The 27,758-nt window shown below is 45.1% G+C and overlaps 2 protein-coding genes and 2 non-coding genes across 7 annotated transcripts; all 4 read left to right on the top strand.

Annotated features, from left to right (window-relative positions):
• The first annotated feature begins 8,607 nt into the window (after positions 1 to 8,607).
• RPL23 (ribosomal protein L23) lies at positions 8,608 to 17,504 on the top strand. Of its 4 annotated transcripts, none has more exons than XM_066364343.1 (7): positions 8,608 to 8,678; positions 9,269 to 9,352; positions 9,650 to 9,778; positions 15,166 to 15,261; positions 16,929 to 17,042; positions 17,163 to 17,260; positions 17,371 to 17,504. In XM_066364343.1, the coding sequence occupies exons 1-6, from the start codon at positions 8,666 to 8,668 to the stop codon at positions 17,243 to 17,245; spliced, it is 519 nt and encodes a 172-aa protein (XP_066220440.1). In that variant the 5' UTR covers positions 8,608 to 8,665; the 3' UTR covers positions 17,246 to 17,260; positions 17,371 to 17,504. The 4 variants fall into 4 exon arrangements, with proteins under 4 accessions (XP_066220440.1, XP_066220439.1, XP_066220437.1 ...); XM_066364342.1 differs by having other exon boundaries at positions 17,163 to 17,248; XM_066364340.1 differs by lacking the exon at positions 17,371 to 17,504 and having other exon boundaries at positions 17,163 to 17,290.
• LOC136396108 (small nucleolar RNA SNORA21) lies at positions 9,384 to 9,519 on the top strand. The gene has a single exon (XR_010749527.1). It is a non-coding gene; the product is annotated as a small nucleolar RNA SNORA21 (small nucleolar RNA).
• Positions 17,505 to 22,053: 4,549 nt separating the features above from the next.
• Positions 22,054 to 25,143, top strand: SPMAP1 (sperm microtubule associated protein 1). The gene is made up of 3 exons (XM_066366393.1): positions 22,054 to 22,260; positions 23,997 to 24,096; positions 24,975 to 25,143. The coding sequence occupies exons 1-3, from the start codon at positions 22,054 to 22,056 to the stop codon at positions 25,136 to 25,138; spliced, it is 471 nt and encodes a 156-aa protein (XP_066222490.1). The 3' UTR covers positions 25,139 to 25,143.
• Positions 25,144 to 26,362: 1,219 nt separating this feature from the next.
• Positions 26,363 to 26,434, top strand: TRNAC-GCA (transfer RNA cysteine (anticodon GCA)). The gene has a single exon. It is a non-coding gene; the product is annotated as a tRNA-Cys (tRNA).
• Positions 26,435 to 27,758: the final 1,324 nt, after the last annotated feature.

The following is a 27,758-nucleotide window of genomic DNA, read 5'->3' on the forward strand; positions in this document are numbered from 1 at the left end:
CCGCAGCCAAGGCTCCATTGGAGCAAAGATGGCCCGGGCGCTGGGGATGGCTCTGTGGCCTCTGCCTCAGGCGCTAGAATGGCTCTGGTCGCAACAGAGCGACGCCCCGGATGGGCAGAGCATCGCCCCCTGATGGGCGTGCCGGGTGGATCCCGGTCGGGCGCATGCAGGAGTCTGTCTGACTGCCTCCCTGTTTCCAGCTTCAGAAAAATACAAAAAATAAAAATAAAAAACATAAAAAATAAAATTGAGCCTGACCTGTGGTGGTACAGTGGATAAAGTGTCAACCTGGAACGCTGAGGTCACAGGTTCAAAACCCTGGGCTTGCCTGACCAGGCGGTGGTGCAGTGGATAGAGCATTGGACTGGGATGCCAAGGACCCAGGTTCAAGACCCCGAGGTCACCAGCTTGAGTGTGGGCTCATCTGGTTTGAGCAAAAGCTCACCAGCTTGGACCCAAGGTCGCTGGCTCGAGCAAGAAGTTACTCAATCTGCTGAAGGCCTGTGGTCAAGGCACGTATGAGAAAGCAATCAATGAACAACTAAGGTGTCGCAATGCACAACGAAAAACTGATGATGATGCTTCTCATCTCTCCATCCCTGTCTATCCTCTCTCTCTGAATCTCTCTCTGTCTCTGTAAAAAAAAAAGAAAGAAAAAGAAAACCCTGGGCTTGCCTGGTCAAGGCACATATGGGAGTTAATGCTTCCTGCTCCTCTCCCCCTTCTCTCTCTTCTCTCTAAAATTAATTAATAAAATCTAAAAAAAAAAAAAAAAAATTGGTAATGAGAAAGAAGAAATGCACAGGCAATCACAGCTAAAGGAAGGATTTTTTTTTTTTTTAATTTAGGGGAAGCTGGCTGATATTTGAAGGAGCCAAGGAGGAAGAAGTGACTAGAAAAAAAAAAAAAAAAGTGACTAGAGATGCTAGAGAGAATGGAGACAGAGGTTCCTGTAGTACAGGAGGAGCAAAGAAGGTCTTGGGAAAGACAAGGGAAGCACTTCCTTTCACGTGCAAAGTACTCGGCTGCAGCTCAGGTTACAGACAGGAAGGATGGAAATTACTTGTGAAGAATTCCCAGATGCCGGAGGTAGAAAAGGCTGTAGTTAATGAAGAAGAAGCCCCTTACGCACACCCAAAGGACCTTCAAGCATGGTCAAAGCAGACATCGCTCTTTTCTCCCAGAACTTGGGTCCTAATTGCCTCTGCTTTCTTTTCTTAGTTCTTTATTATCACTCCAAGTAACCTGAAACAGTTGATCATAAATGCCAAACTTTTGTTAATCAGCTACAGTGATGTCTGGTCAGTAAACTACAGTTAACTGTAATCTCAACCATCCCACAAAGGGTATATAGCCCAAGGGTAGAATATTTGCACATCCAGAGGTCCCTGGTTCAAATCCAAGAGCCCCCTGGTGGCCTCACTTTTAAGGTTTACCACCCATCAAGATGGTAAGTAATAATGGTAACATTAACCAAGTATCTTTATTCTGCCATGTGTTCTGGAGATTAAAAACAAAACAAAACTAATACACCAAAGTAGATTTTACATTCCAGTATCAGTTTGATTTGCAAATAAAGGGGTTACTATCCAATGTGATATCCATATCTCTTTAGATGTTCTTTTAGGTCAGTGGTTCACAAATGTGTAGGGATTTCTGAGACCCTTTCTAATAGGAAAAAGGGACAGTTTCATAACACATTATTTACCTGTTTCATTCATGTTCTTTCCTGAGCATACATGGAGCTCTCCAGAGGGTACATGATGCATGATATCATATTTTATTTTTTGATATCATATTTTAAATTTGCAAACATGAAAATCCAGCTATCTTTCATTAAGCCAGATATTAACAGGATTTCCAAAAGCATTGTACTTGCAAAGTCATTTTTCTCATTAAATTATTATTGTTTTTAGAAAATAGTTATTTTTCTGGCTTATTATCTTAAAAGAATTAACAAATAATTAAACATTCCTAATTTTAATTTCTAATCTGGTGTCAGTAGATATAACCTATGTAAAATAAAAACATTTTGGAAGCCTCAATAATTTAAGAATGTAAAGTAGTCTCCAGATTAAAATATTTGAGAACTAGTGCTCTAGGTAAAGAGGTGGCCCAGGGCAGAGAATGTTGGGGTTGTGAGATGGCACAGGAAAAAGATAATATTTGAACAGAGTTTTGAAAAATAAGTAGTAAATAAAGCAAGAAAGAGTTCATAAGTCCTAAGCAGTTTGGTATTGTTGGAGTGGAAAGTATAAGAGGCAAGGTGACAGGAGATGAGACCAGGGAACAGATAAATCATTTCAGGCAAGGCTCTAGTGCTGTGCTAGCGACCTTGGACTTCATAAGCACTAGAAGGTCAACTGGGTTTTGTTGTTGTTGTTGTTTTTAAGATTTATTGATTTTACTTTTTTTTTTTTTTTTTTACAGAGACAGAGAGAGAGTCAGAGAGAGGGACGAAGAGATGAGAGGCATCAATCATTAGTTTTTTGTTGCGCATTGCGACACCTTAATTGTTCATTGATTGCTCTCTCATACGTGCCTTGACCGCAGGCCTTCAGCAGACCAAGTAACCCCTTGCTGGAGCCAGCGACCTTGGGCTCAAGCTGGTGACTTCAGGGTCTCGAACCTGGGTCCTCTGCATCCCAGTCCGACGCTCTATCCACTGCGCCACCACCCGGTCAGGCAAGATTTATTGATTCTAGAGAGAAAGGTGGGAAGGAACAAGAAGCATCAACTCATGATAGTTGCCTCCCATATGTGCACTGACCCGGCAAGCCTGAGGTCCTGAACCAGAGACCTCAGCATTCCAGGTCAACACTCCATCCACTGCATCACCACAGGCCAGGCGCCAACAGGATTTTATTTTTTTTACAGAGACAGAGAGAGAGTCAGAGCGAGGGATAGATAGGGACAGACAGACAGGAATGGAGAGAGATAAGAAGCATCAATCATCAGTTTTACGTTGCAACATCTTAGTTGTTCATTGATTGCTTTCTCATATGTGCCTTGACTGTGAGACTACAGCAGACCGAGAAGCCCCTTGCTCCAGCCAGCGACCTTGGGTCCAAGATGGTGAGTTTCACTGAAACCAGATGAACCCGCGTTCAAGCTGAAGAACTCAGGGTCTCCACCTGGTCAGGCGCCAACAGGATTTTAAACAATGAGGGATTACAGCCAGACCATTTAGAGCGGTGTTTCACAACGTGGGGCCCATGCCCCACAGGGGGGCAATTCGATAGTTAAGGGGGGCAATTTGAAAATGGACTCGACACGACTTGAACTCTTTCGCCCCGGGCCATTTAAATGCAATGCTAGATGTCGGTGCCAAATTTGACAAAAAATGCAATTCTTAAATAATTGCGGTAAATAATTATTAAGTATAATTTCGTTTGACGAGACCAAAATATCAACTGGGTGATTGGCGTCGTCAAGTAAACTTCGTCCTGGGTTCACCGCGGAGCGTGCCCTCTGCCGCAGGGAACCCCGGACGTTTTAAAAACTCGCTAAACAACACAGTTATTCTCACCTAATTGGCCCATCACAACTTCTGTAGTGTTTCACATCATTCAGTTGGTGTTAATTTGAAATAAGTGTCAGTCAAAACTGTTGTAAAAGCTCATTGATTTAGTAAATATACATATATATATTGTATAGATATAATTGGTAAGTATTTGATTTTATTTTTATCAATATTAAACTCTTTATTAAGTACTTCTTGCATCGGGGCTAGAAAGCACTAATATTTTATAAATATTATTGGGGCTATAATAGTGCATGCACGACAATTTTAATTTTAGAAGCATAACTTTCCAGAAAATTTTATCAAGTGGAAAAAATATAGATACCTTTTGATTTGCGGTGGTAGTGTAGTAAATGTGTTATATACATTTAAATAAATATGAATTTTTAGTATACGTTTACTCTATGTCACATTGAATATATTTTAACACATATTTTAATATTAGTTTTTAATTGATCTTATTTTTATTTCTTATAGCCCATAGTAAAATGAGTGGTGCAAGCAAGAAAAAAACTCGTCAATATTCGGAGAATATTTAAAATTTGGGTTCATACCCGCTGTTCATGATGAGCGGATTCCTTTTTGTCTTTTATGCCAGCAATGCTTGACCAACGAATCAATGAAACGAGGTCGTCTTGAGGCGCATTTGAAGGCGAAACATAGTGCTCATATTAATTCAGATTTGAGTTACTTTAAAACTTTAAAGAAAAATTTTGTAAAAAGAACATTAAAGTCTCTATTTACTGCTCATACTTCAACTAATAATCGTGTTCTTGAGGCTAGTTATCAAATTTCTTTATTCATCACTAAAACTGGAGAAAATCACACTATAGGAGAGAATTTAATAAAACCGTCAATATCAGCATTTCTTAAAACGGTTCTTGAAAAAGATGACAAAGATGTAAAAGCTATGCCACTCAGTGACAATACTGTTAGCAGAAGAATAGATGAAATGAGTGAGGATATTGAAAAACAACTTATTGAAAAGCTGAAAACAAGAAAATTCTCCTTGCAAATGGATGAATCAACTTTGAGAGACAGTGAGGCAGTATTGATAACTTACGTAAGATATATTGATAAAGGACATTTTGCTGAAGAAATGTTGTTCTGTAAAAGATTAGAAAGCACCACTACCTCCAAAGATATATATAAGCTAAAAAAACTACTTAGATGTCAATGATATACCAATGAAAAATATAACATCTTGTGCTGCAGATGGTGCTCCCAATATGATGGGCAAGAAAAATGGCTGCTTAAAATTGATGAAAGATGTGAATCCAGAAATGATTCTTGTGCATTGTGTTATTCATAGGGAAAACTTGGTAGCTAAAAACACCTCGCCTGTTCTGAATGAAGTATTACATACAGTAATAAAGTGTGTTAATGCTATTAAAGCTAGTGCCAAATGTGAGCGTCTTTTCAAGCTATTTTGTGAAGAACAAAATGAAGACCATGTGAGACTTTTACTTCATACTGAAGTAAGATGGCTATCTAAAGGAAACTGTTTGAAAAGATTTATGGAACTGTTTGATACTCTTAGTGATTTTTTAAGCGACAAACCTGAAATGAAGTATCTGTTAACAATAGATGGTAAAGTATTTGTGAGTTATTTAGCCGATATCTTTGAAAAACTAAATATATTAAATAAGCAACTTCAAGGAACAAATAAAACTCTTGTCGATGCAAAAGCAAAGATATTTGGTTTCATTACCAATATTGAGTTATGTCAGAAACATTAACAACAAAAACTTTAAACAGTTTCATTGGCTCCAAAAAATGTGAAGTAACTGATACCGCTTTACTTGTTATTGTCAATCATTTGAATATTCTATCGGCTGATTTAAAAGAAAGATTTTCTGATTTAAAACAAATTGATTTCCCAACATGGATGATGCAGCCAATGTTAGTGGATTTGTCTGATATATCAAATATGTAGTATCAAGAAGAACTCGCAGAATTGCAAAATGATGAGTCAGTTAAAGCTTTATTTAATATCAAAGGAGCGATGGCATGGCTTTGTGAGGAAACAGAAATCAAATACCCAAATTCAACCAAATGTGCAAGAAAACTATTGCTACCGTTTCCATCTTCATTTTTAGCTGAATGTGGATTTAGTGCTGTAAATGATTTACTGGTAAAAAAAAAAGAAATCGGCTGGATATAACACAACATGGAGACTTGAGACTAAAGCTAACCAAATTGGAACCTAATATAAAATCTCTGTGCAGCAAGCATCAAGCGCAAGGATCACACTAAATTAAAATAATAAATTAATATAGAAAAATCTGTATTAAAATTATTTGGAATTTAAATTTCTGTTTTTCATTATATGTTTTGAAATTTTACTTACTGTGTTTTGTTAACAATTTCATAGTGATTTCTTCCTAGAACCTATCATTTATGTTTATTAAGTGAACAAATCAATTTTTTTAAATTCTTTTTAGAGAGGAGGGGCGGAGAGAGAGAGAGAGAGAGAGAGAGAGAGAGAGAGAGAAGGGGGAGGAGCTGGAAGCATCAACTCTCATATGTGCCTTGACCAGGCAAGCCAGGGTTTTGAACCGGCAACCTCAGTGTTTCCAGGTTGACGCTTTATCCACTATGCCACCACAGGTCAGGCCAAATCAATTTTTTAATGTTAAAAATTATGTATGTTACATGGGGAGGACATAAAAATTTTAGAAAGGTTAAGGTGGGGCATGGCACAAAAAAGGTTGGGAAACACTGGCTTAAATGTTTTTATTAGAGGAATCTCCCCCGACCCCCATATTAGCAGCCTCTAAAAGCATATGGGAAGCCTATGGGTATTCAGGAACATGGACAGTATCTGGGACTAAAAAGCCAACCCTGCAGAGCACGAGGCCGGAAGATATGTTAGGAGGCCTCAAAAGTAGTTTACCCTGGCCGGTTGGCTCAGTGGTAGAGCATCGGCCTGGCGTGCAGGAGTCCCGGGTTTGATTCCCAGCCAGGGCACACAGGAGAAGTGCCCATCTGCTTCTCCACCCCTCCCCCTCTCCCTCTCCTTCCTCTCTGTCTCTCTCTTCCCCTCTCACAGCCAAGGCTCCATTGGATCAAAGTTGGCCCGGGTGCTGAGGATGGCTCTGTGGCCTCTGCCTCAGGCGCTAGAATGGCTCTGGTCGCAACAAAGCGACACCCCGGATGGGCAGAGCATCGCCCCCTGGTGGGCATGCCAGGTGGATCCCAGTCGGGCACATGCCGGAGTCTGTCTGACTGCCTCCCTGTTTCTGGCTTCGGGAAAATGCAAAAAAAAAAAAAAAAAAAGGTAGTTTAAACAAGAGGTGGAAGTGGCTTAGAGCAGAGTGGTAGTAGAGGAGATGGAGAGAAGTGGATAGATTTGAGCATTTAGAAGGCAAACTGAAAAGAGCTTAGATGTCTTAGATGGACACCCGGATGGATGGTGGTTCCATTTATCAAGAGAGACAAATCTAGTAAGGAAATTATATGGTTAGAAATACATAGAATTTGGTTGAGAAGTGAAGGAGACAGAATAATTAATAGCTAGAAAATCTGGAAGGATCAAGTGAAGGCATTTTAAGAGTGTTAAAGAGATTTGGCCCTGGCCGGTTGGCTCAGCAGTAGAGCGTCCGCCTGGCGTGCGGGGGACCCGGGTTCGATGCCAGGGCACATAGGCGAAGCGCCCATTTGCTTCTCCACCCCCCCCCTTCCTCTCTGTCTCTCTCTTCCCCTCCCGCAGCCAAGGCTCCATTGGAGCAAAGATGGCCCGGGCGCTGGGGATGGCTCCTTGGCCTCTGCCCCAGGCGCTAGAGTGGCTCTGGTCGCGGCAGAGCGACGCCCCGGAGGGGCAGAGCATCGCCCCCTGGTGGGCAGAGCTTCGCCCCTGGTGGGCGTGCCGGGTGGATCCCAGTCAGGCGCATGCGGGAGTCTGTCTCTCCCCGTTTCCAGCTTCAGAAAAAATACAAAAAAAAAAAAGAAGAGATTTATAAATTTGTAGATTTATAGACTTCTTAATGCTGAAGTGTTCCAGAATATTCATGATCTTGTTACATACTCTTCTTTGTAATCTCATTATCTAGCATAGCTTTAAGTAAACCTATATGCTGACAACTCCCACAATTATATCTCCTCTCCAGAATTCCAGCCTACTATATCTAACTTGCTATTTGAATCTCCTTTTGTTGTCTAAACATCGAACTCAACATGTCCAAAATTAAACTCCTACGCTTACCCCACAAACCTGTTCCTCCCATAACTTTTTCCATCTTGGTTAATGCCAATGTCATCTTCCACTTGCTCACGCCTAAAGCCTTGGAGACATTTTGACTCTATTTTAAATTGCAATCTGTCCCTCCTCCAACTTCCTGATGCCTCTTATGTTGCTCTTTTATTTCTTTTCATAATACTTAACACTATCTAACATACTATATATTTGCAATCACTGTATTCATTGTTCAGTGTCTAATATCCACCTTCACTGCCAGCCAGTAGTGAGCTCCATAAGGACAAGAATGTTGATTTATTTTGTTGCCTGATGTAGTCTAATCATGTATGCCCAGGACAGTATCTGGCATAAAGTTGCCACTCAATATTTAAATGAGTATAGTATTGACATAAAAAGAAAGCAGTGGAGTGGAGGAGGTTGAAACTGTGAATGGGGTAATTAATAAAACAAGTTATCTAAAATACACATGGGTATGGGACCAGGCACACATATGTGGAATTATCTGTAGTGCTAGAACGGTACTTCTCAATTATATCACATCCTAAAGAAAGCATTTAGCGTCTTCTGCCTACCTCTCCCACGCCCTGTGCTCTTTGGGGACCCTGCACAGCACAGATGTTTTAATCATTTCTTAACCTAGTACTCAGCGAGGTCCCTGGCAGCACTAAGTGCTCAAAAAAGGTTGTTGGGTAAATTAACGAATGTTCCTGCGTTCTCAACTACGTTCGAGCTCGTAAACAGAACCGAGCTTTCACTCGCTTCCACAGCCTTCAACTCCGTAACTGCCCACTTCCAGCTTTATTATGTAATTGAACAGAGCCCTAAGGGAAGAGTTGCGAGGAGCAAACCCCAGGTCACGTGACGACAATGGGCGGGGCGTGACTGTTCATATCCCAGCATCCTTTGTAACTACTTCCTTTCTTTCTTTTTCCGGCGCGTTCAAGATGTCGAAGCGAGGTGAGGTTTTGACTCTGGTTTATCCTCCGCCATCTGCCGTGTGGTGGCTGCTGGCCTCCCTAGGGGCGGCGGCCATGGGCAGCTGGGACACTTTGCTCTCGTCCGAGCCGGAGGGGGTGAGGAGGAGTATCACGAGAGTAACTGAGTGGGTCCCCGAAGGTGGCGGTGGGGGGACCTGGGGAGTTGAGCTGGCAGGATCCGGACATGATTCCAGACCGAACCCCACGAGATCGCTCCACTCTTAGCACCGCGGTTATGCGGTTGAAGCTGGACTGAGTGAGGTCGCTAAGTGGGCGACTTGTGCGGCCCCCAGCTTTGCAGGAAGAACTCCTTGGTGCAAAAGCTGGAGTGAGGATTGAGTCGTACAGGCCCCTTAATCTCAACGTGAAAGTGGTTATAGTGAGAAATTGGCTCTTGGCCCTGAGAACTGGTTGACACGTCGGGAAAGGAGTGAGTGAAGCCCGAGAGAACGAATCTGCCGTATACCGTTTCCGAAACATAGGCGAATGAATTTAGAGCCTGAGAATGTTAAGGGAACTCCAACCATGACAGTACAGTGACTTCTTTTCTGGTTTCCTTCCTACCCACAGGACGCGGTGGGTCCTCAGGTGCGAAATTCCGGATATCCCTGGGTCTTCCGGTAGGAGCCGTGATCAACTGTGCTGACAACACAGGTGGGACTTTGGCGTGCACCCCGCCGAGCTACCCCTTTTTAAAGCACTCATTGAGTCTTTTGCTAATGACTCACTGAGCCGTCAAGAAAGGGCAAAGTAAAAACACCGCTTTTGGGTGAAGCAGCAGCGTGTCGTGTTGTTTTGCTTCAATCGGTGGTGTGACAGGGTGTTCCACTTTTGGGGGTGGTGTGAGTTGAGGGAGAGGCTTTGGAGGTGTTAGGGAAGTGTTAACACCAGCGGAGCTGCTTCATAGGTACCCCTCCTCCCAAGTCAATTCTGCTTGCTTTTTTTTTATAGGAGCCAAAAATCTATATATCATCTCTGTGAAGGGGATCAAGGGACGACTGAACAGACTTCCTGCTGCTGGTGTGGGTGACATGGTGATGGCCACAGTCAAAAAAGGCAAACCAGAACTCAGAAAGAAGGGTGAGTACAGTAGCGCTTAGTGGACAGTTGGAAGATTTCTGCCTTTGTTGAAAAATGGAACAATAATTTACCCTTCTCAGGGCCTTTTAAAGCTTGATTTCCTTTGATCTCTTCCGAGAGAAAAACAGAGAGCTGCTTGCTCATTGCTTAATCGTGGGTTACTCCCCAAAAGTTTTCCCACAAGATATGTGAATTCAAGGAGGGAGCCTCAGAGCACTTTTGACTTGTGATGTCTTGTTTGGCTTTAGCGCTTTTGATGCTTGGTGCACTTTTCAGCTCCTGAATTTTTCTTGTGTGCCTGTTTAGTTTGTCTCTGCCCTGGGAGGTCTTGCTTTTCCTGGGACAGCCTGGCCGTCTCTTACAAATGTGGCAGGTCTCAGCGGCATGTCACAGTTACTTCTTATAGGCCTGCATATGCCTCTCCCCACCCCTATTTTTAGCTTTTTGGTCAGAAATCTTACTTTGTTCACCTTTAATATCCTTTTGAGGGCTTGTTAGGCAAGGAGTAAGTAACATTGTGGCTAAGCATTGAATAATCAGTACGTAGACTGGGATGGTATGCAACTGGACAGGCTTTTCTTTCAGAACACTTGGTTTATCTGATCTGTGGCCTAGGGAGCTGTCAGGGAAGGGCCGAGCAAATGGCCATCGCTGTGGGTCGCAGTCAGTTGTGGGACCGAACAAAGTACACTGTGGTTCTAAAAAAAGTTCTGAATTTCCAACTCTATTAATGTCTTCGTAGATCCTTGTTTCTGCTAAATGACTGCTTCCCCTCACCTTAGATTTAACATGTGATGCACAAACGTGGAAAGGGGCAGGACTGGAGGTCTGGAATCCTGCATTTGTGTGGACTTATTTATCTGCTAGCTTCATTTGTGAGAGTTTATGAGATTGATACCTTACCACTTTGCTGCAAACCAGCGCGGCTAGTAATTCCAGGTCCTGAGGGAGAAGGATGCGGAATGAAGAAAAGAAGCTTAAACAGAAATAGGATGAGATCAGGAGGCTTCTGCAAGCTGATGGCAGGAGGAGAGCTTCTCCATCCCAGTCCTGCTTTATTTATAGGGCAGAGAGAGTCATTAGCAAATCAGTGATATCTCTGATCACATTTCCAAGGCAACCCAATATTTCTTCCAAGTGCAGAAAACCCCCACCATACATAACATCTTCACAAACCAAAGAACTGCCTCCAGTCTCTCCGAGGAACATGGGGGGTAGGATGAGTACAAACTATCCAGCACCACAGCTAACATGGAGGTGTGGAGAAAAACTTAGCCTTTAAACAACTCAACCAAGCAAGTGAGGTGGGGGTTTGGGCAGACTGTCAGCTTACTGCCAGGTCCCCATACCTCTGTTCCCCCAAAATCTAAACTGCAAAGATCCTGTTGGCTTGGGGTCTCCAACACCACATGACTACTGCACCTGCTCATTTCTGAGAATTTTAATGGTTTATAAGGAGGGTCCCACAGGAGGTGCTCAATGATGTTAGTTATCTGTCACTCAGTGTCGTCTTTGTAAAGTTTTTTTAAAATTTTTTATTTATTGATTTTACATAGAGAGGAGGGGAGAGAACAAGAAGTATCAAGTCATAGTTGCTTCACTTTAGTTGTTCAATGATTGCTTGTTGTATGTGCCTTGACCGGGCAAGCCCAGGATTTGAACCAGCGACCTCAGCATTCCAAGTCAATGCTTTATTCACTGCGCCACCACAGGTCAGGCCAGTGTGTGTTCTTCTTAAAAACTTGACCAAGGCTGTCTGTGTTCACAGATAGAACTTGGCTCAAGAATAGCCAGGCCTGACCAGGCAGTGGCGCAGTGGCTAGAGGGTCAGACTGGGATGCGGAGGACCCAGGTTCGAGACCCCAGAGGTCACCAGCTTGAGCGCGGGCTCATCTGGTTTGAGCAAAGCTCACCAGCTTGGACCCAAGGTCACTAGCTCGAGCAAGGGGTTACTTGGTCTGCTGTAGCCCCACGGTCAAGGCACATATGAGAAAGCAATCAGTGAACAACTAAGGTGTCTCAACGAAAAACTAATAATTGATGCTTCTCATCTCTCTCTGTTCCTGTCTGTCTGTCCCTATCTATACTCTTTCTGAGATAAACTCTCTCTCTGTCTCTGTAAAAAAAAAAAAAAAAAAAAGAATAGCCAGGCTCCCTGTCCTTATTTTTTTTTTTTAACCCTGTGTTTCCAGTGTCTTGATCTCAAATGTGGTAATGGTAATTATTATCCATATTTTACAAGAGAAAAACTTAAACTCCAAAAGATTAACTTGTTCAAGGTCTCTAAACTAGTGTCAGTCAAGATGTAAATCAAGGTGTGACTGATTCTAGTGTCCTCTCTCTCTCTCTCAATTAAAAAATTTAACTTTAGAGACAGGAGAGAAACAACAATATGTTGTTTTGTTTTATATATCAGTTGCTTTTAAACTTTTTTTTTTTTTTTTAATTTTTTTAATTTTTATTTTATTTATTCATTTTTAGAGAGGGGAGAGAGACAGACAGAAGGAGAGAGAGAGAGAGAAGGGGGGAGGAGCTGGAAGCATCAACTCCCATATATGCCTTGACAAGGCAAGCCCAGGGTTTTGAACCGGCGACCTCAGCATTTCCAGGTCGATGCTTTATCCACTGAGCCACCACAGGTCAGGTATATATCAGTTGCTTTTAGAGAGGATGGGATAGAGAAGCATTCATTTGTTGTTCTTTTGGGGGGAGGGCTCTAGCCGAGCCAGTGACCCCTTGCTCAAGCCAGCAACCTCAGGGTTTCAAACCTGGGACCTCAGTATCCCAGGTAGATGCTCTGTCCACTGAGCAACCACTAGTCAGGCCATTTGTTGTTCCATTTGTGTATTCATTGGTTGCTCCTGCAGCCATGGCTCGATTAGAGTGAGTTGGCCCTCGGTGCTGAGGATGGCTCCATGGCCTCTGCCTCAGCCTTAAGAAGAGCTGGGTTGCTGAGTAACGGAGCAATGCCCCTTAGCAGGTTTGCTGGGTGAATCCCAGTCAGGGCACATGTGGGAGTCTGTCTCTGCCTTCCCTCCTCCCACTGAATAAACAAACAAAAAAAGTTATTTAGGCCTGACCAGGCAGTTGCACAGTGGATAGAGTATCAGCCTGGGATGCGGAGGACCCAGGTTTAAAACCCCAAGGTCACCAGCTTGAGTGTGGGATCATAGACATGACCCCATGGTCACTGGCTTGAAGCCCAAAGTCTTTGGCTTGAACAAAGGGTCACTGGCTCAGCTGTAGCCCCCTTGGATGAGAAAGCAATCAAAGAACAGCTAAGGTGCTGCAATGAAGAACTGATGCTTCTCATTCCTCTCTCTCTCTCTGTCTTTCTCTTAAAAAAAAAAAGTAATTACACAAGAAAGACAAATTGAGTTTTTAATTACCAATGCTTAGACCTTCCAAGAGATGATTGTTGCTTGTTGTTTGGTTGTATGTCCTTCTTTCCTGACTTGATACAAATATACTAGCTTGTAAGCTTTCCTATGTAAATGGGACACTTACCTTCCCATAACCCATTCTTCTTGCTTTACAGATGATTGTCCTATATTTTAAAAGTTGCAGATACACATGATCATTTAAAATAATTCTTTCTGTGCATGTGCCATGTAATAGGGTTAATTCCAAATTTTTGCTTTATTAAAACAGCATATGTGCCTTGCAGATAGAAAGGCATTTGAGCCTGACTGGTGGTGGGGCAGTCAGGCTCAATTTAATCATTCATTGATTGTCATATGTGATCAGAGATCAAACCAGCAAGCTCTCAACTTCAGGATGATGTTCTAACAACTGAGCTGTCTGGTCAGGGCTGTGAGATAATCTTATCGTGCTGTTTAATCAAAGTTGTAGTGATACAATGTTACAGTAATTAAATATATAGAAATATAAAAATATGGAAAGTATATAAAAGTAATTAAGATAATACTTAAATTAAGGAAATTAAAAAAAGTTATGCCGTCTGGATAGGAATTAATATAGTGTGTGCAGATGTGATAAACAGATTCTGACTTTGAAGCAGGGCCCAGTTAGTGTGTGTGTGAAGTTATACATAGATAAGAATGGCTTGATGTCATAACTGCAAGTTAACATAAACAAGAAGCTTCTCTAGGAACATCTTAAAAGTGGCTGATATGACATTTCAGGAGATTTACATTAAAAAGGCTCCCTTTATGTAACTCTCCAAAAGGTGGTTTGAGGTGATAATTCTGTAGATTGACACCTGTTACAAGGTGTTGGCCAGAAAAGATACTAAAGCTGAGGCACCCCCTGCTGAGGTAGTCCCCCAGACTCCAATGTTGACTTGGAGGAGGTCCATGCCACTCTGAGCTCTGACCAAAGCCTAGAGGAGCACACCTGCGGGGCCCCCTTAAGCTGTACCCAGGCATGCCAAAAGGATTTGTGAGTGATAAACTGCCTGTGTGATTCTTGCAACTAACTTGTGTGTAGGTCTCGTGTTTTTCCTCCGGTGGCAGTTAGTGTCAGCACTGATAAGTAGAATCCTCAGAGCCGCCTCAAGAGTAGTCTCGAAGAGGCCACCAGGCCCGCTGATACGGGAGCAGCAGTGTCTCACTGCACGGGGAAGTCAAATCAGGAACACCTGGTTGACGTGGAGCTTGGGCTCTCCTGGGACAATCAGTTACCCTGGTTTCAAGGAAGCATGTTTGGTGCCTGAGAGGCATGACATTGCATTTATTGAATTTGGAAATGACAGATGCTGATCTTTCAGGGATGCTTTGCAAGGATTTAAGATCACACTGTCCCATGCCATGAACATCACCCATGCTGAGAAATAACATTTGAGATGGTTGTCTTTAAAGGACTTGGTGTAATATTTATAGTGTGTTTTTTTAAGATGTTTATTGATTTTAGATAGAGTAGAGAGAGAGAGAAAAGGTGGTGGGGGAGGACTAGGAAGCATCTACTTGTAGTAGTTGCTTCTCATATGTGTTTTGACCAGGCAAGCCTGGGGTTTCCAACCGGCGACCTCAGTGTTCCAGGTCAACGCCTTACCCACTGCACCACCACAGGTCAGGCTTTCTATAGTGTATTAATACTATTTAATCAGGCCATTTTCATAGTTGGTGTTGGGTTAGTTAAAGTGAAAATTTTGTGCAGGTTTTTAAAAATTAACTAGTCCTTCTTTATCCTTAGTGAATTATGAAGACATTACCCTAGCTGGATAGCTCGGTTGATTAGAGCATTGTCCCAAAGCACCAACGTTGCTGATTCGATCCCAAGTTGGGGCATATACAGAAACAGATCATGTTTCTGTCTCTTTCACTCTCTTGCTCTTTCCTTTCTCTGTAAAATCAGTAAGATTTAAAAAAATTATGAAGGCCTCAGTGCTGTACAATAAACTTTTAATTGTATTCTGTTTTAAAAAGGCATCTGTGGTAAGACACAGTATGATCAAGATCCTGGCCATACACATGGGGGGGGGTATGTACATATGTACACCAACAGTTGCAGGTTTTCTTTGGGTAAGTTCATTGGAGTATAAATGAGTTTATATTTATAAAACCTAAAGTATAGCCTGACCAGGCAGTGACGCAGTGGATAGAGCGTCGGCTTGGGATGCAGAAGGACCCAGGTTCGAGACCCCGAGGTCGCCAGCTTGAGCTTGGGCTCATCTGGTTTGAGCAAAAAGCTCACCAGCTTGGACCCAAGGTCTCTGGCTCCAGCAAGGAGTTACTCGGTCTGCTGAAGGCCCACGGTCAAGGCACATATGAGAAAGCAATCAATGAATAACTAAGGTATCGCAAGGAAAAACTGATGATTGATGCTTCTCATCTCTCTCCATTCCTATCTGTCTGTTCCTATCTATCCCTCTCTCTGTCCCTGTAAAAAAAAATAAAATAAAATAAAAAAATAAAACCTAAGGTATAGAACAAATTCTTGGAAGCAGTAATTTGTAGATCAAGGTATGTACTTTCTTGGAGTTTTAATATCTACTGATAAATTGAGAGTTTGGCCCCTCCACTTATTCAGTCTGGAGTAGGATAGTGTTATTCTCTGTTCTGAGATATTGGGATCCTTTTTTTTAACAGGGACAGAGAGAGTCAGACAGACAGGAACGAAGAGAGATGAGAAGCATCAATCATCAGTTTTTTGTTGCAAGACCTTAGTTGTTCATTGATTGCTTTTTCATATGTGCCTTGACCGCGGGCCTTCAGCAGACCAAGTAACCCCTTGCTTGAGCCAGCGACCTTGGCCTCAAGCTGGTGAGCTTTTTTTTTTTTTTTTTTTTTTTTTCATTTTTCCGAAGCTGGAAACGGAGAGGTAGTCAGACAGACTCCCGCATGCGCCCGACCGGGATCCACCCGGCATGCCCACCAGGGGGCAATGCTCTGCCCTCTGGGGCATCGCTCTGTTGCGTCCAGAGCCATTCCAGCGCCTGAGGCAGAGGCCACAGAGCCATTCCCAGCGCCCGGGCCATCTTTGCTCCAATGGAGCCTCGCTGCGGGAGGGGAAGAGAGACAGAGAAGAAGGAGAGGGGGAGGGGTGGAGAAGCAAATGGACGCCTCTCCTGTGTGCCCTGGCCGGGAATCGAACCCGGGACTCCTGCATGCTGGGCTGACGCTCTACCGCTGAGCCAACCAGCCAGGGCCAAGCTGGTGAGCTTTTGCTCAAACCAGATGAGCCTGCGCTCAAGCTGGTGACCGTGGGGTCTCGAACCTGGGTCCTCTGCATCCCAGTCCGACGCTCTATCCACTGCACCACCGCCTGGTCAGGCGATATTAGGATCTTGACATTACCCACCTATTGAGTGAAATGGGGAAAAGGATAGGAAATGTTTGGCAAGTTTTCTTTTTTTAAAAAAAAATGAGGATTTTTAAAATTTTTTATTTATTTATTTATTTTAGAGAAGAGAGAGAGACAGACGGAGAGAGAGAAGGGGGGAGGAGCAGGAAGCATCAACTCCCATATGTGCCTTGACCAGGCAAGCCCAGGGTTTTGAACTGGCTACCTCAGCATTCCAGGTCGACGCTTGATCCACTGTGCCACCACAGGCCAGGCTGTTTAGCAACTTTTCTAAATACATCTGACCAAATGGGAAATGTTGGGGAGCTAGATGACATGTAAACTGCTTTCTTGTGGAGTCACTGGAACCTGACGGAGTAATGACTCTGCCCTTTTCCCTTTTCAGTACATCCAGCAGTGGTAATTCGACAACGAAAGTCATACCGGAGAAAAGATGGAGTATTTCTTTATTTTGAAGATAATGCAGGGGTCATAGTAAACAATAAAGGCGAGATGAAAGGTATGAAAGTCTCTACATTGTTCCTTAGATCTTTGAGATGGGTTGGTTTAATTCTTGGGTCTAGGAGTACAAGTAAAGGAGGACCCTCTGATCTTACCAACAGCTCATTCTTTTATGCAGGTTCTGCCATCACGGGACCAGTTGCAAAGGAGTGTGCAGATTTGTGGCCCAGGATTGCATCGAATGCTGGCAGCATTGCATGATTCGTCAGTATATTTGTAAAGAAAAAGCCCATTAAAAATTATTTCGGCTGGTTTAATTCTTGGGTCTAGAAGTAGAAGTAAAGGAGGACCCTGTGATCTTACCAACAACTCATTCTTTTATGCAGGTTCTACCATCACGGGACCAGTTGCAAAGGAGTGTGCAGATTTGTGGCCCAGGCTTGCATCGAATGCTGGCAGCATTGCATGTTCGTCAGTGTATTTATAAAGAAAAAGCCCATTAAAAATTATTTCCTTGGAATGCTTGTCTTCTTATTCATTTCTACATGTCACTCTTTTTGACACCACTCAACCCTTTCCTCCTTTGTAAAACGGAAACTGCAAATTTTCTGTGGGTATATATAAACAAAGATAAAGAGTCCTTGTACTTTGGTAAGTATACAGAACATTTGGAACTTCTCAATTTCTGCTATAAAAACTATACTTCTCACAAAAATTAGGGGATTATTTTATAGCTTCATGTTTACTTTAAAATATCCCTTAATTTTTGTGAGCAGTATAGATACTTGGCCCTAGTCAGATAGCTCAGTTCATGTCTAAGCACAGAGGTTGCTGGTTCAATCCCAGTGCCTGACCAGGTAGTGGCACAGTGGATAGAGCGTTGAACTGGGATGTGGAGGACCCAGGTTCGAGACCCTGAGGTCGCCAGCTTGAGCATGGGGTCATCTGGTTTGAGCAAGGCTCACCAGCTTGATCCAAGGTTGCTGGCTCGAGCAAGGGGTCACTCGGTCTGCTGTAGCCCCCTGGTCAAGGCACATGTGAGAAATCAATGAACAACTAAGGAGCCTCAAGAAAGAATTGATGTTTCTCATCTCTCCCTTTCTGTCTGTCCCTCTCTCTGACTGTTTCTGCCACCAAAAAAAGAGTGTATATATGTGTAACTGCCTGACCAGATAGTGATATGGTAGATAGAATGTCGGCCTAAGATGGAGAAACCCCAAGGTTTCAAAACCCCAAGGCTCGAGCATGGGACTGTAAAAGACATGACCCCATGGTCTCTGGCTTGGAGCTCCAGGGTTGCTTGGCTCAACTGGAGCCCTTGGTCAAGACACAGGAGAAAGCAATAACTAAGGTGCTAAAATGAAGAATTGATGCTTTTCTCCTTGCCTCTGTCTCACTACAAATAAAAGATTTGGGGGTTTAGAGTTCTTAAATGGCCGGTACTGCTTGATGACAGGTTACCCCAGGCAAGTGGCATGTGGTTAGAAAAATATTCAAGGTAAGGTAGAGAGTGCTCAGATTCTACACATGCTCAGAGTCCAAGGAGTGATCTAAGAACCAGGTACACACTGTATACACTTGCATTTTCAGGTTTTTTTGAGGGGGAATTTGCACATGAGTATTTTTATATTGAAATTTTTTTTTAATTTCATTTTTTACAGAGACTGCATCAGAGAGAGGGATATATAGGGACAGACAGGAACGGAGAGAGAGGAGGAGAATCAGTCATTAGTTTTTCATTGCGTGTTGCAACACCTTAGTTCATTGATTGCTTTTTCATATGTGCCTTGACTGCCGGCCTTCAGCAGACCGAGTAACCCCTTGCTGGAGCCAGCGACCTTAGGTTCAAGCTGGTGAGCTTTTGTTCACACCAGATGAGCCCGCGCTCAAACTGGCGACCTCGGGGTCTCGAACCTGGGTCCTCTGCATCTTAGTCCGACCCTCTAGCCACTGCGCCACCACCTGGTCAGGCCATGAGTATATTTTTTAAACGTGACAAATGGTAAATACCATGTCAATTTGCTCTTGTGAAAGATGATTTAGTAGTGTCTGCATTTTTTTTTTTTTTTGTACTTTTCTGAAGTTGGAAACGAGGAGGCAGACAAACTCCTGCATGCGCCCAACCGGGATCTACCCGGTACACCCACCAGGGGGCGATGCTCTTGCAACCAGAACCATTCTAGCACCTGAGGCAGAGGCCACAGAGCCATCCTCAGCGCCAGGGCCAACTTTGCTCCAATGGAGCCTTGGCTGCAGGTGGGGAAGAGAGGAAGGAGAAGGGGAGGGTGGAGAAGCAGATGGGCGCCTCTCCTGTTTGCCCTGGCCGGGAGTCGAACCCGGGACTCTGCATGCCAGGCCGACGCTCTACCACAGAGCGAACCGGCCAGGGCCAGCCTTAGTTTTAGGAAGATTAAATCTGTAAGTTTCTAAAGCAGACTTGGTTTCTTGGCTACTGCATCCTCCAGTTTGGTGAATTTCAAATCTATTGTGACAAGAAGCCCCCAGGCCTTCCATTGAAAATGCTTTTATTCAGTTGTGTGATATATTAACCTTTCTGCATCAAATCTGAGGTGGGAAGTCGGGGCCTGTCATTTTTTCCACTTGTCCTCTTGTGTCCATGTGTTTTCCAGGTCCTTTTTTTAATTTTTATTTTTTTTATTTTATTCATTTTTAGAGAGCAGAGAGACAAAGAGGGATAGAGAGGAGAGAGAGAGAAAGAAGGGGGGGGGGGAGGAGCTGGAAGCATCAACTCCCATATGTGCCTTGACTAGGTAAGCCCAGGGTTTCGAACTGGCGACCTCAGCATTTCCAGGTCGACGCTTTATCCACTGCGCCACCACAGGTCAGGCCTCCAGGTCCTTTTGAATGTTTAATAGAATGGACTCAAACTACAGGTTTGCATAATTTCAGATTTGACTTAGAGGTGCTCTCCTGTCATTGTGAAGAGATTAAATATGTTGAGTATTGAATTGCCAGGATTAGTAATTTTTGTGTATAGGTATAATGCAACTGTTTTCTAATGCTTGTGTCTATGTAAAAATAGTAAAAGAATCCCTCCTTGAGCTTGTAAAATTAGGATAATAGTGGATAATAGCACCTCAGAACTATTGTGAGCAGTCTGTATAAGGTGGTTTGATATATGAGTTTAATCAAGGGGAAAATTTGGGAAGTAAAATGTATAAAGAAGGGAATAATCTGACCGGGTGGTGGCACAGTGGATAGAACGTCGGACTGGGATGCGGAGGACCCAAGTTCGAGACCCCGAGGTCGCCAGCTTGAGCGAGGGCTCATCTGGTTTGAGCAAAGCTCACCAGCTTGGGCCCAAGGTTGCTGGCTCAAGCAAGGGGTTACTCGGTCTCCTGAAGGCCCACGGTCAAGGCATGTATGAGAAAGCAATCAATGAGCAGTTAAGGTGTTGCAACGCGCAAAGAAAAACTAATGATTGATGCTTCTCATCTCTCCATTCCTGTCTGTCTGTCCCTGTCTATCCCTCTCTCTCAGTCTCTCTGTCCCTGTAAAGAAAAAAATAAAAAAAGAAGGGAATAAAAATCACCTATAGGCCCTAGCCAGGTAGCTATGTTGGTAAGAACATCATCCCAAAACACCAAGGTTGCATGTTCAGTCCCTAGTCAGGACATATACAAGAATCAATGAGCCTGACCAGGCGGTGGCGCAGTGGATAGAGCGTCAGACTGGGATGCGGAGGACCCAGGTTTGAGACCCTGAGGTCACCAGTTTGAGTGCGGGTTCATCTGGCTTGAGTAAAAGCTCCCCAGCTTGGACCCAAGGTCGCTGGCTTGAGCAAGGGGTTACTCGGTCTGCTGAAGGCCCGTGGTCAAGGCACATATGAGAAAGCAATCAATTAACTAAGGTGTCAAAAAAACAAAAAACAAAAAATGAATGAATGCATAAATACATGGAACAACAAATAGATTTTTCTTTCCTCCCTCTCTAAAATCAATAAATTAAATGTTTAAATCACCTGTAGTCATAACTAAAGAAAGTTGTTCACGTTTTGCTGAATCCTATCATATATATACATATAGTTAGCCAGAGGAAAAACATGTTAGTAATCTAGTTTTTTTATTTGGTGGGGAAGGTGGTTAACAGAAAGAGGAATACTAGTTGATGAAAAGAATGGATGGGAGCCCTGGCTGGTTGGCTCAGTGGTAGAGCGTCGGCCTGGCGTGCAGGAGTCCCAGGTTCGATTCCCGGCCAGGGCACACAGGAGAAGCGCCCATCTGCTTCTCCACCCCTCCCCCTCTCCTTCCTCTCTGTCTCTCTCTTCCCCTCTCGCAGCCAAGGCTCTACTAGATCAAAGTTTGCCCGGGCGCTGAGGATGGCTCTGTGGCCTCTGCCTCAGGCGCTAGAATGGCTCTGTTCGCAACAGAGCAACACCCCAGATGGGCAGAGCATCGTCCCCTGGTGGGCATGCTGGGTGGATCCCGGTCGGGAGCATGCGGGAGTCTGTCTGACTGCCTCCCCGTTTCCAGCTTCAGAAAAATACAAAAAAAAAAAAAAAAAAAAGGATGGGGAGGGGGAAATTGCTTTGTGTGGACTTAACTGGAAAATAGGAGACCTTAATTCTGGGTCTGCCATTAAATGGGTTTAGGGAATACTCTAAAGTTTCTGAGCTTCAACTTCCAGTTTTGTGAAATGAGAGTTGGAAGTAGATGCTATCTGAACGCTTTCAGATCCATTCTGGGTACAAAATTTTCAACTGGACTGAATTGGTAAAATGTATATGATAAAGTGGAAACAGAGAACCGTCCTGGAAAACAGGAGACACCCGACTGCACTCACAAGGCCCACCCACGTTCAGTAATCCTCTTTTCTCCCCTTCAGTCTCATTCCTCTTGCATGGTCTCCTGGTCATCCCTCTCCTCTGGCCCACGCAAGCAACTTCCCCTACAGCCCTAAGAGCCTACCCTTTGGATGCGGGACAATAGGGTTTGTGTCGCTGGTCAGGGACCTGATGTCACGTAACAATGCGCAAGGCAGCCCCCGCCTAGGGCCCATCCGGCCCACCACTCCCACCACGGAGGGACTTGGAGGCTGCGGTAGTTGGGATGACGCGCTTCAGCCAGTGTCCTCTGCGGTTGGAGAAGAACTTCATTTTGGATGGGGTGGCCGTGAGCACCATGGCCCGCACCTATGAGCACTTGAGGCCCAAGCTCTGGTCGGCGATTCCGCCTTACAATGCACAGCAGGACTGCCACACCCGCCGGTATTTCAGGAGCCCTGTAGTACCGCCCATTTTGCGGAAAACTGATCAGGTATGGAAGCGCCCCAAAGCACCCCACCGTCTGCCTGCAGAGGTTGGCCCTGGTAGGGGCCGACTTCCCAAATCCTGGTGTCTGACTCGAGCGCTCGTAGGGAGGATTCCCCAATCTCACACTCACACCCCCTTCAGTTTCCTGTTTTCTTTCCTTCCTCCCTCCCTCCCTCCCTTCCTTCCTTCCTTCCCTCCTTTCTTTCTCTTCTTTCTCTCTTCTTTTCTCTTTCTTTCTTTCTTTCTCTCTCTTTCTTTCTTTCTCTTCTTTCTCTCTTCTTTTCTTTCTTTCTTTCTTTCTCTCTCTTTCTTTCTTTCGTCCTCTCTCTCTTTCTTTCTTTCGATTTTATTTATTGATTTTAGAGAGAGGAGAGAGAGACAAAGGGAGGAATTCATAGTTGCTTCTCCTCTGTGCCTTGACCTGGCAAGCCTGAGGTCTCGGATGCCTTAGGACTGCGCCACCACAAGTCAGGCCCCTTCAGTTTTCTTAATGAACCGCCGGAACTGGCAGAGATGGGTGCCAGGTGTTGAGCGTGAGCTTACTGGGCTCACGGAGTCACCTTCCACCCATGAATTTGAGAATAATCTCATTTTGGGTTTCTGCAACTCTAAGAAACGGGGCTCAAAGTCACCTCTGGCAAGCCGGTTTCATTGTTTTTTTGACGTCACGGACCCGCCCTTTGGAGTGACCTCACGCCGCAAATTCTCTGAAAGCATGAAGATCCATGTGACCTCAGTGAACAAGACAAAGAACTATTTAGACCCACGAAGCACCACACCTTCTTTCCGGTGACATCATAGTGGCAGTGGGGCTCACTTGCTAGGACCGGAGAGCCCAAACCTCCCAAACCTTGTGGGTTTCCCTTTTCCCCAGGCCTCTCCTGGGGGCTATTACCCCTCCCCAGCAGACTACTTCCCCAAGACCAAAGATTCTAAGGCTATTTGCTAATGGTTCCAATTTTTTTCACCATTTTTGCCTCTAATTTTGTGCTTATAGATATCACAGTGGTATGAGTACGACTAATGGGGATTATTCTGTGAACAGATGTAGGGTTTTTTTTTGCGTGATCCTGGGTGTTTGTGTGTTCGTGTGCATGTTCAGTGTCATGTGTGTTCAGTATGACATGTGTGTCATATGTGTATATATAGACACATCTGTGTGCCATGTTTGAGTGTATACTTGCTGTTTACTTATGTAAGTTTTATGGCAGAAGGAAGGAGCTAAAGTCTGGGGGGTAAAAAGAGAAAAATGACTATTTAAAAGCTAGAAAAGAATATGGTGTACACACTTTTGAAACTTCCTATGTTCCATTTTGTAATTGTCACAACCACCATTTGTGGTAGGTATAATTTTCATTTAGCTGAAGATAATGTCTATTGAACCTGTACGTGAACTATCTCACAGGCCCTGTACTTGAACTATCTCACTTAAATCTTACAGCAACCTTCCTTTACTGATGAGATTGAGGTCCAGGAAAGCTGTGTCATTGGCATAGGTCTTGTTAGTTGCAAGGCTGGAATTGGAACCTGTCTGACAGCAGACACTGAGCCTTTTAAGTGCCAAGCTATGCAGCGTCTCCCCAAGATGAAATGTAGGTCATAAATATATTTAATCTGTTTGGCCCTGTTACCGCAGTCTGTGACCTCTGCCCCCTCCACTCACCAAGCCTCAGGAGAGTTTGCACAGAGCATCTCTCAGCATGGTGGCTGACAGTCTACTCTGTTCTTCTTCACTCCCAGGATCGTGGCGGTACAGGAAGGGACGGCTGGATAGTGGATTATTACCACATCTTCGGGCAAGGACAGAAATACCTCAACAGGAGAAACTGGGCAGGGGCAGGCAAGTGCCACCTTGCTCTCAGCCTCCCCATGGGCCCATCTAGGAAGAGTGGCGAGCGTCTCATAGTTCAGAGAGAGAAACTGGGCTGCAGTGAGGCCTGGTTGGGGGAAAGGGGGCCAGGGATTCATTCTCCAGCTTTTCTTCTTATACATGCGCAAGTGGTGTCGCAGTACTCCCTATATTTAGTTATTGAGCACCTGCTGTATGTCAGATGGTTTTTATCCTCACACTACCCCCATGTTACAACCTGGGAAACTGACACTAGGGAGTTAAAGTGATTTGCTGAGAAAGGCTGAGCTGGGATTAGAATTCCACTTTTTCTAACTCCAAAGGCTGTATTGCTCTCACTGCTTCTGAGCAGGCTGTGTCCTGCTCATTCGCCAGGCACAGTTAAGCAGCAACAGGAAAGGGAGAGTTGAGAAATGTGTTTCTGACAGAGTAAACCCTCTTCCCACCCCAACTCCACCAACCTTTGGTGGCACTCTAGTCACATGACCCATTATGCCATTTGGCCAAACTGAACTCAGCCATTTTCTCTAGATGGGTCAGAGGCAAGGGTATAATGTTTTCAGTTTTCCCAGGAGCGAGGCAAGATCCACCAAGCCCGAAAGTTTCTGACCCTCCTGTCCCATTCACACTCCTCCTGCACGCTATTGCTGGTGTGAGGGTGGGTTTCTAGGAAGCCACCTGTCTCCTTGACCTCACCAAGCCTTGGCTTTTCAGTCAAGAAGCTCAAGACATTTGAAGATTGAGGGTTCAGCTAGACACGGGGAGCACAGTGACTGTAGCGGGGTTGGCATCCTAACACCAGCCCTGTGGGAGTGGAGAAAGCAAGAGGGGGTTGAATGCAGGCTCAGGCCTCTCTCTCCACCCCCAAGGGCATTCCTTCCAGCAGGTGACTGGGCACGACTACTACAATGCCAACGCCGATGCGAGAATGAATAGGGGGTTCAATGGTCAGTTTGGCTACCGCAGGAACACCCCTGCCCTCCGCTCTCGCCCGTCTGTGTTTGGAGAGGTCACCCACTTCCCTCTCTTCTAACAGCAGCTCTTCCCTTCACACTCCTCCACCTGAATTTCTATGACAGATGTTTAGATGAACTCTCAATGTAATTCTATATAAAAATTATTTGTGCCTCTTAGTGTGCTGTTTCTTCCCTGAGGTAGGGGAAGTAGGCAAGCTAGTTTCTCCATCTTCGGCTTCTCTCCCCAACGGAGAGGAGGTAAGAGGAGAAAATCCATTTCAGGCCTGTTCCCTTCCACCCCATGCCAACGAGTGCCATCCTTGAGAGGCCTCGCTTCTCCCTTGCCAGTGTGATAAGGAGGAACTGCCTTACCTAGCCCTCAACAAAGCTCTTCCCCAGGCGTCAGGACCAGATCAGAAGCTGGCTACTGTTCCCATCAAGAATGGAGCAAGCAGCCCTGGCCGGTTGGCTCAGCGGTAGAGCGTCGGCCTAGCGTTCGGAGGACCAGGGTTCGATTCCCGGCCAGGGCACACAGGAGAAGCGCCCATTTGCTTCTCCACCCCTCCGCCGCGCTTTCCTCTCTGTCTCTCTCTTCCCCTCCCGCAGCCAAGGCTCCATTGGAGCAAAGATGGCCCGGGCGCTGGGGATGGCTCTGTGGCCTCTGCCTCAGGCGCTAGAGTGGCTCTGGTTGCAACATGGCGACGCCCAGGATGGGCAGAGCATCGCCCCCTGGTGGGCAGAGCGTCGCCCCATGGTGGGTGTGCCGGGTGGATCCCGGTCGGGCGCATGCGGGAGTCTGTCTGACTGTCTCTCCCTGTTTCCAGCTTAAGAAAAATGGAAAAAAAAAAAAAAAAAGAAAAAAAAAAGAATGGAGCAAGCAGTGCGGCCACAGGGATTGGCCACTGGCTGCCCTAAAAAGGATTTCCTGAGAGACATCCCATCCAAAAAACCGGATATTTTCCTTCTCCTTTCCACTTTCAATTCATCAAGAGGCAGAGCATGAACAGGGTGATACTGAAGGATTCAGACACAGTAATACTGTGCTTGGGGACACTTTCTCTGCAAATGCTGTCAGTTTTCGTTTCAGCTAGTTTCCAGGCCGTTTCTTGTTGTTGTTGTTTTTCTTTCTCCAAGGGCCCCAACCCAGTTTATTGGTGGCCAGTACAGAAGCCAGAGCAGATGATGGATACAAAAGAAGGTGGGGCTTTGGAACACAGAGCCTGCCAGTACTCTAGTGTGGGTGGAACCTGATTACATTGAGTCACCACAAGTGGACAAGGCGGACAAACATAATAGGTTCAGGGGGTATAGCTCAGGGGTAGAGCATTTGACTGCAGTTCAAGAGGTCCCTGGTTCAAATCCGGGTGCCCCCTTCCCATTATTTTTCACTCCTATTATAAGTGCTATAAATACCTCTTAACTCCCAGCCACACAGTTACTGGGGAAAACAAGGAACTCTCAACTCATCTCCTGAAATACTACTAGTTTTCCCCACATTCCAAATGACCAGTTAGGAGAACACCCTGGAAAATCTGTTGGGATCAATTAAGCCATAGTATGTCACCTCAATAAGTTCAATAAAAAAGTTAAAAAAAAAAAAAAAGACATGATCCCTAGGAAATTCTAAATTTAAGATTAAGTCATGGCCCTGGCCGGTTGGCTCAGCGGTAGAGCGTCGGCCTGGCGTGCAGGGGACCCGGGTTCAATTCCCGGCCAGGGCACACAGGAGAAGCGCCCATTTGCTTCTCCACCCCCCCTCCTTCCTCTCTGTCTCTCTCTTCCCCTCCCGCAGCCAAGGCTCCATTGGAGCAAGGATGGCCTGGGCGCTGGGGATGGCTCCTTGGCCTCTGCCCCAGGCGCTAGAGTGGCTCTGGTCACAGCAGAGCGACGCCCCGGAGGGGCAGAGCATCGCCCCCTGGTGGGCAGAGCATCGCCCCTGGTGGGCGTGCTGGGTGGATCCCGGTCGGGCGCATGCGGGAGTCTGTCTGACTGTCTCTCCCCATTTCCAGCTTCAGAAAAATACAAAAAAAAAAAAAAGATTAAGTCAGATTTGTGAACACAATTTTTTTTTTTTTTTTTTTTTTTTTTTACAGAGGCAGAGATAGACAGGGACAGAGAGAGATGAGAAGCATCAATCATCAGTTTCTCATTGCGCGTTGCGACTTCTTAGTTGTTCATTGATTGCTTTCTCACATGTGCCTTGACCGTGGGCCTTCAGCAGACCGAGTAACCCCCTGCTGGAGCCAGCGACCTTGGGTCCAAGCTGGCGAGCTCTTTGCTCAAGCCAGATGAGCCCGCGCGCGACCTCGGGGTCTCGAACCTGGGTACTTCCGCATCCCAGTCCGACGCTCTATCCACTGCGCCACTGCCTGGTCAGGCTGAACACAAATTTTTAACAATCTGAAGTATGATAGTAAAGATAAAGGTGTTCATATAATATGTATTTTTTTTTTTTTTCTGAAGCTGGAAACAGGGAGAGACAGTCAGACAGACTCCCGCATGCGCCCGACCGGGATCCACCCGGCACGCCCACCAGGGGCGACGCTCTGCCCACCAGGGGCCGATGCTCTGCCCATCCGGGGTGTCGCTCTGTTGTGACCAGAGCCACTCTAGTGCCTGGGGCAGAGGCCAAGGAGCCATCCCCAGTGCCCGGGCCATCTTTTGCTCCAATGGAGCCTTGGCTGCGGGAGGGGAAGA

The sequence above is a fragment of the Saccopteryx leptura genome, chromosome 2 (genome assembly GCF_036850995.1).
Source record: "Saccopteryx leptura isolate mSacLep1 chromosome 2, mSacLep1_pri_phased_curated, whole genome shotgun sequence".
NCBI classification, from domain to species: Eukaryota; Metazoa; Chordata; class Mammalia; order Chiroptera; family Emballonuridae; genus Saccopteryx; species Saccopteryx leptura.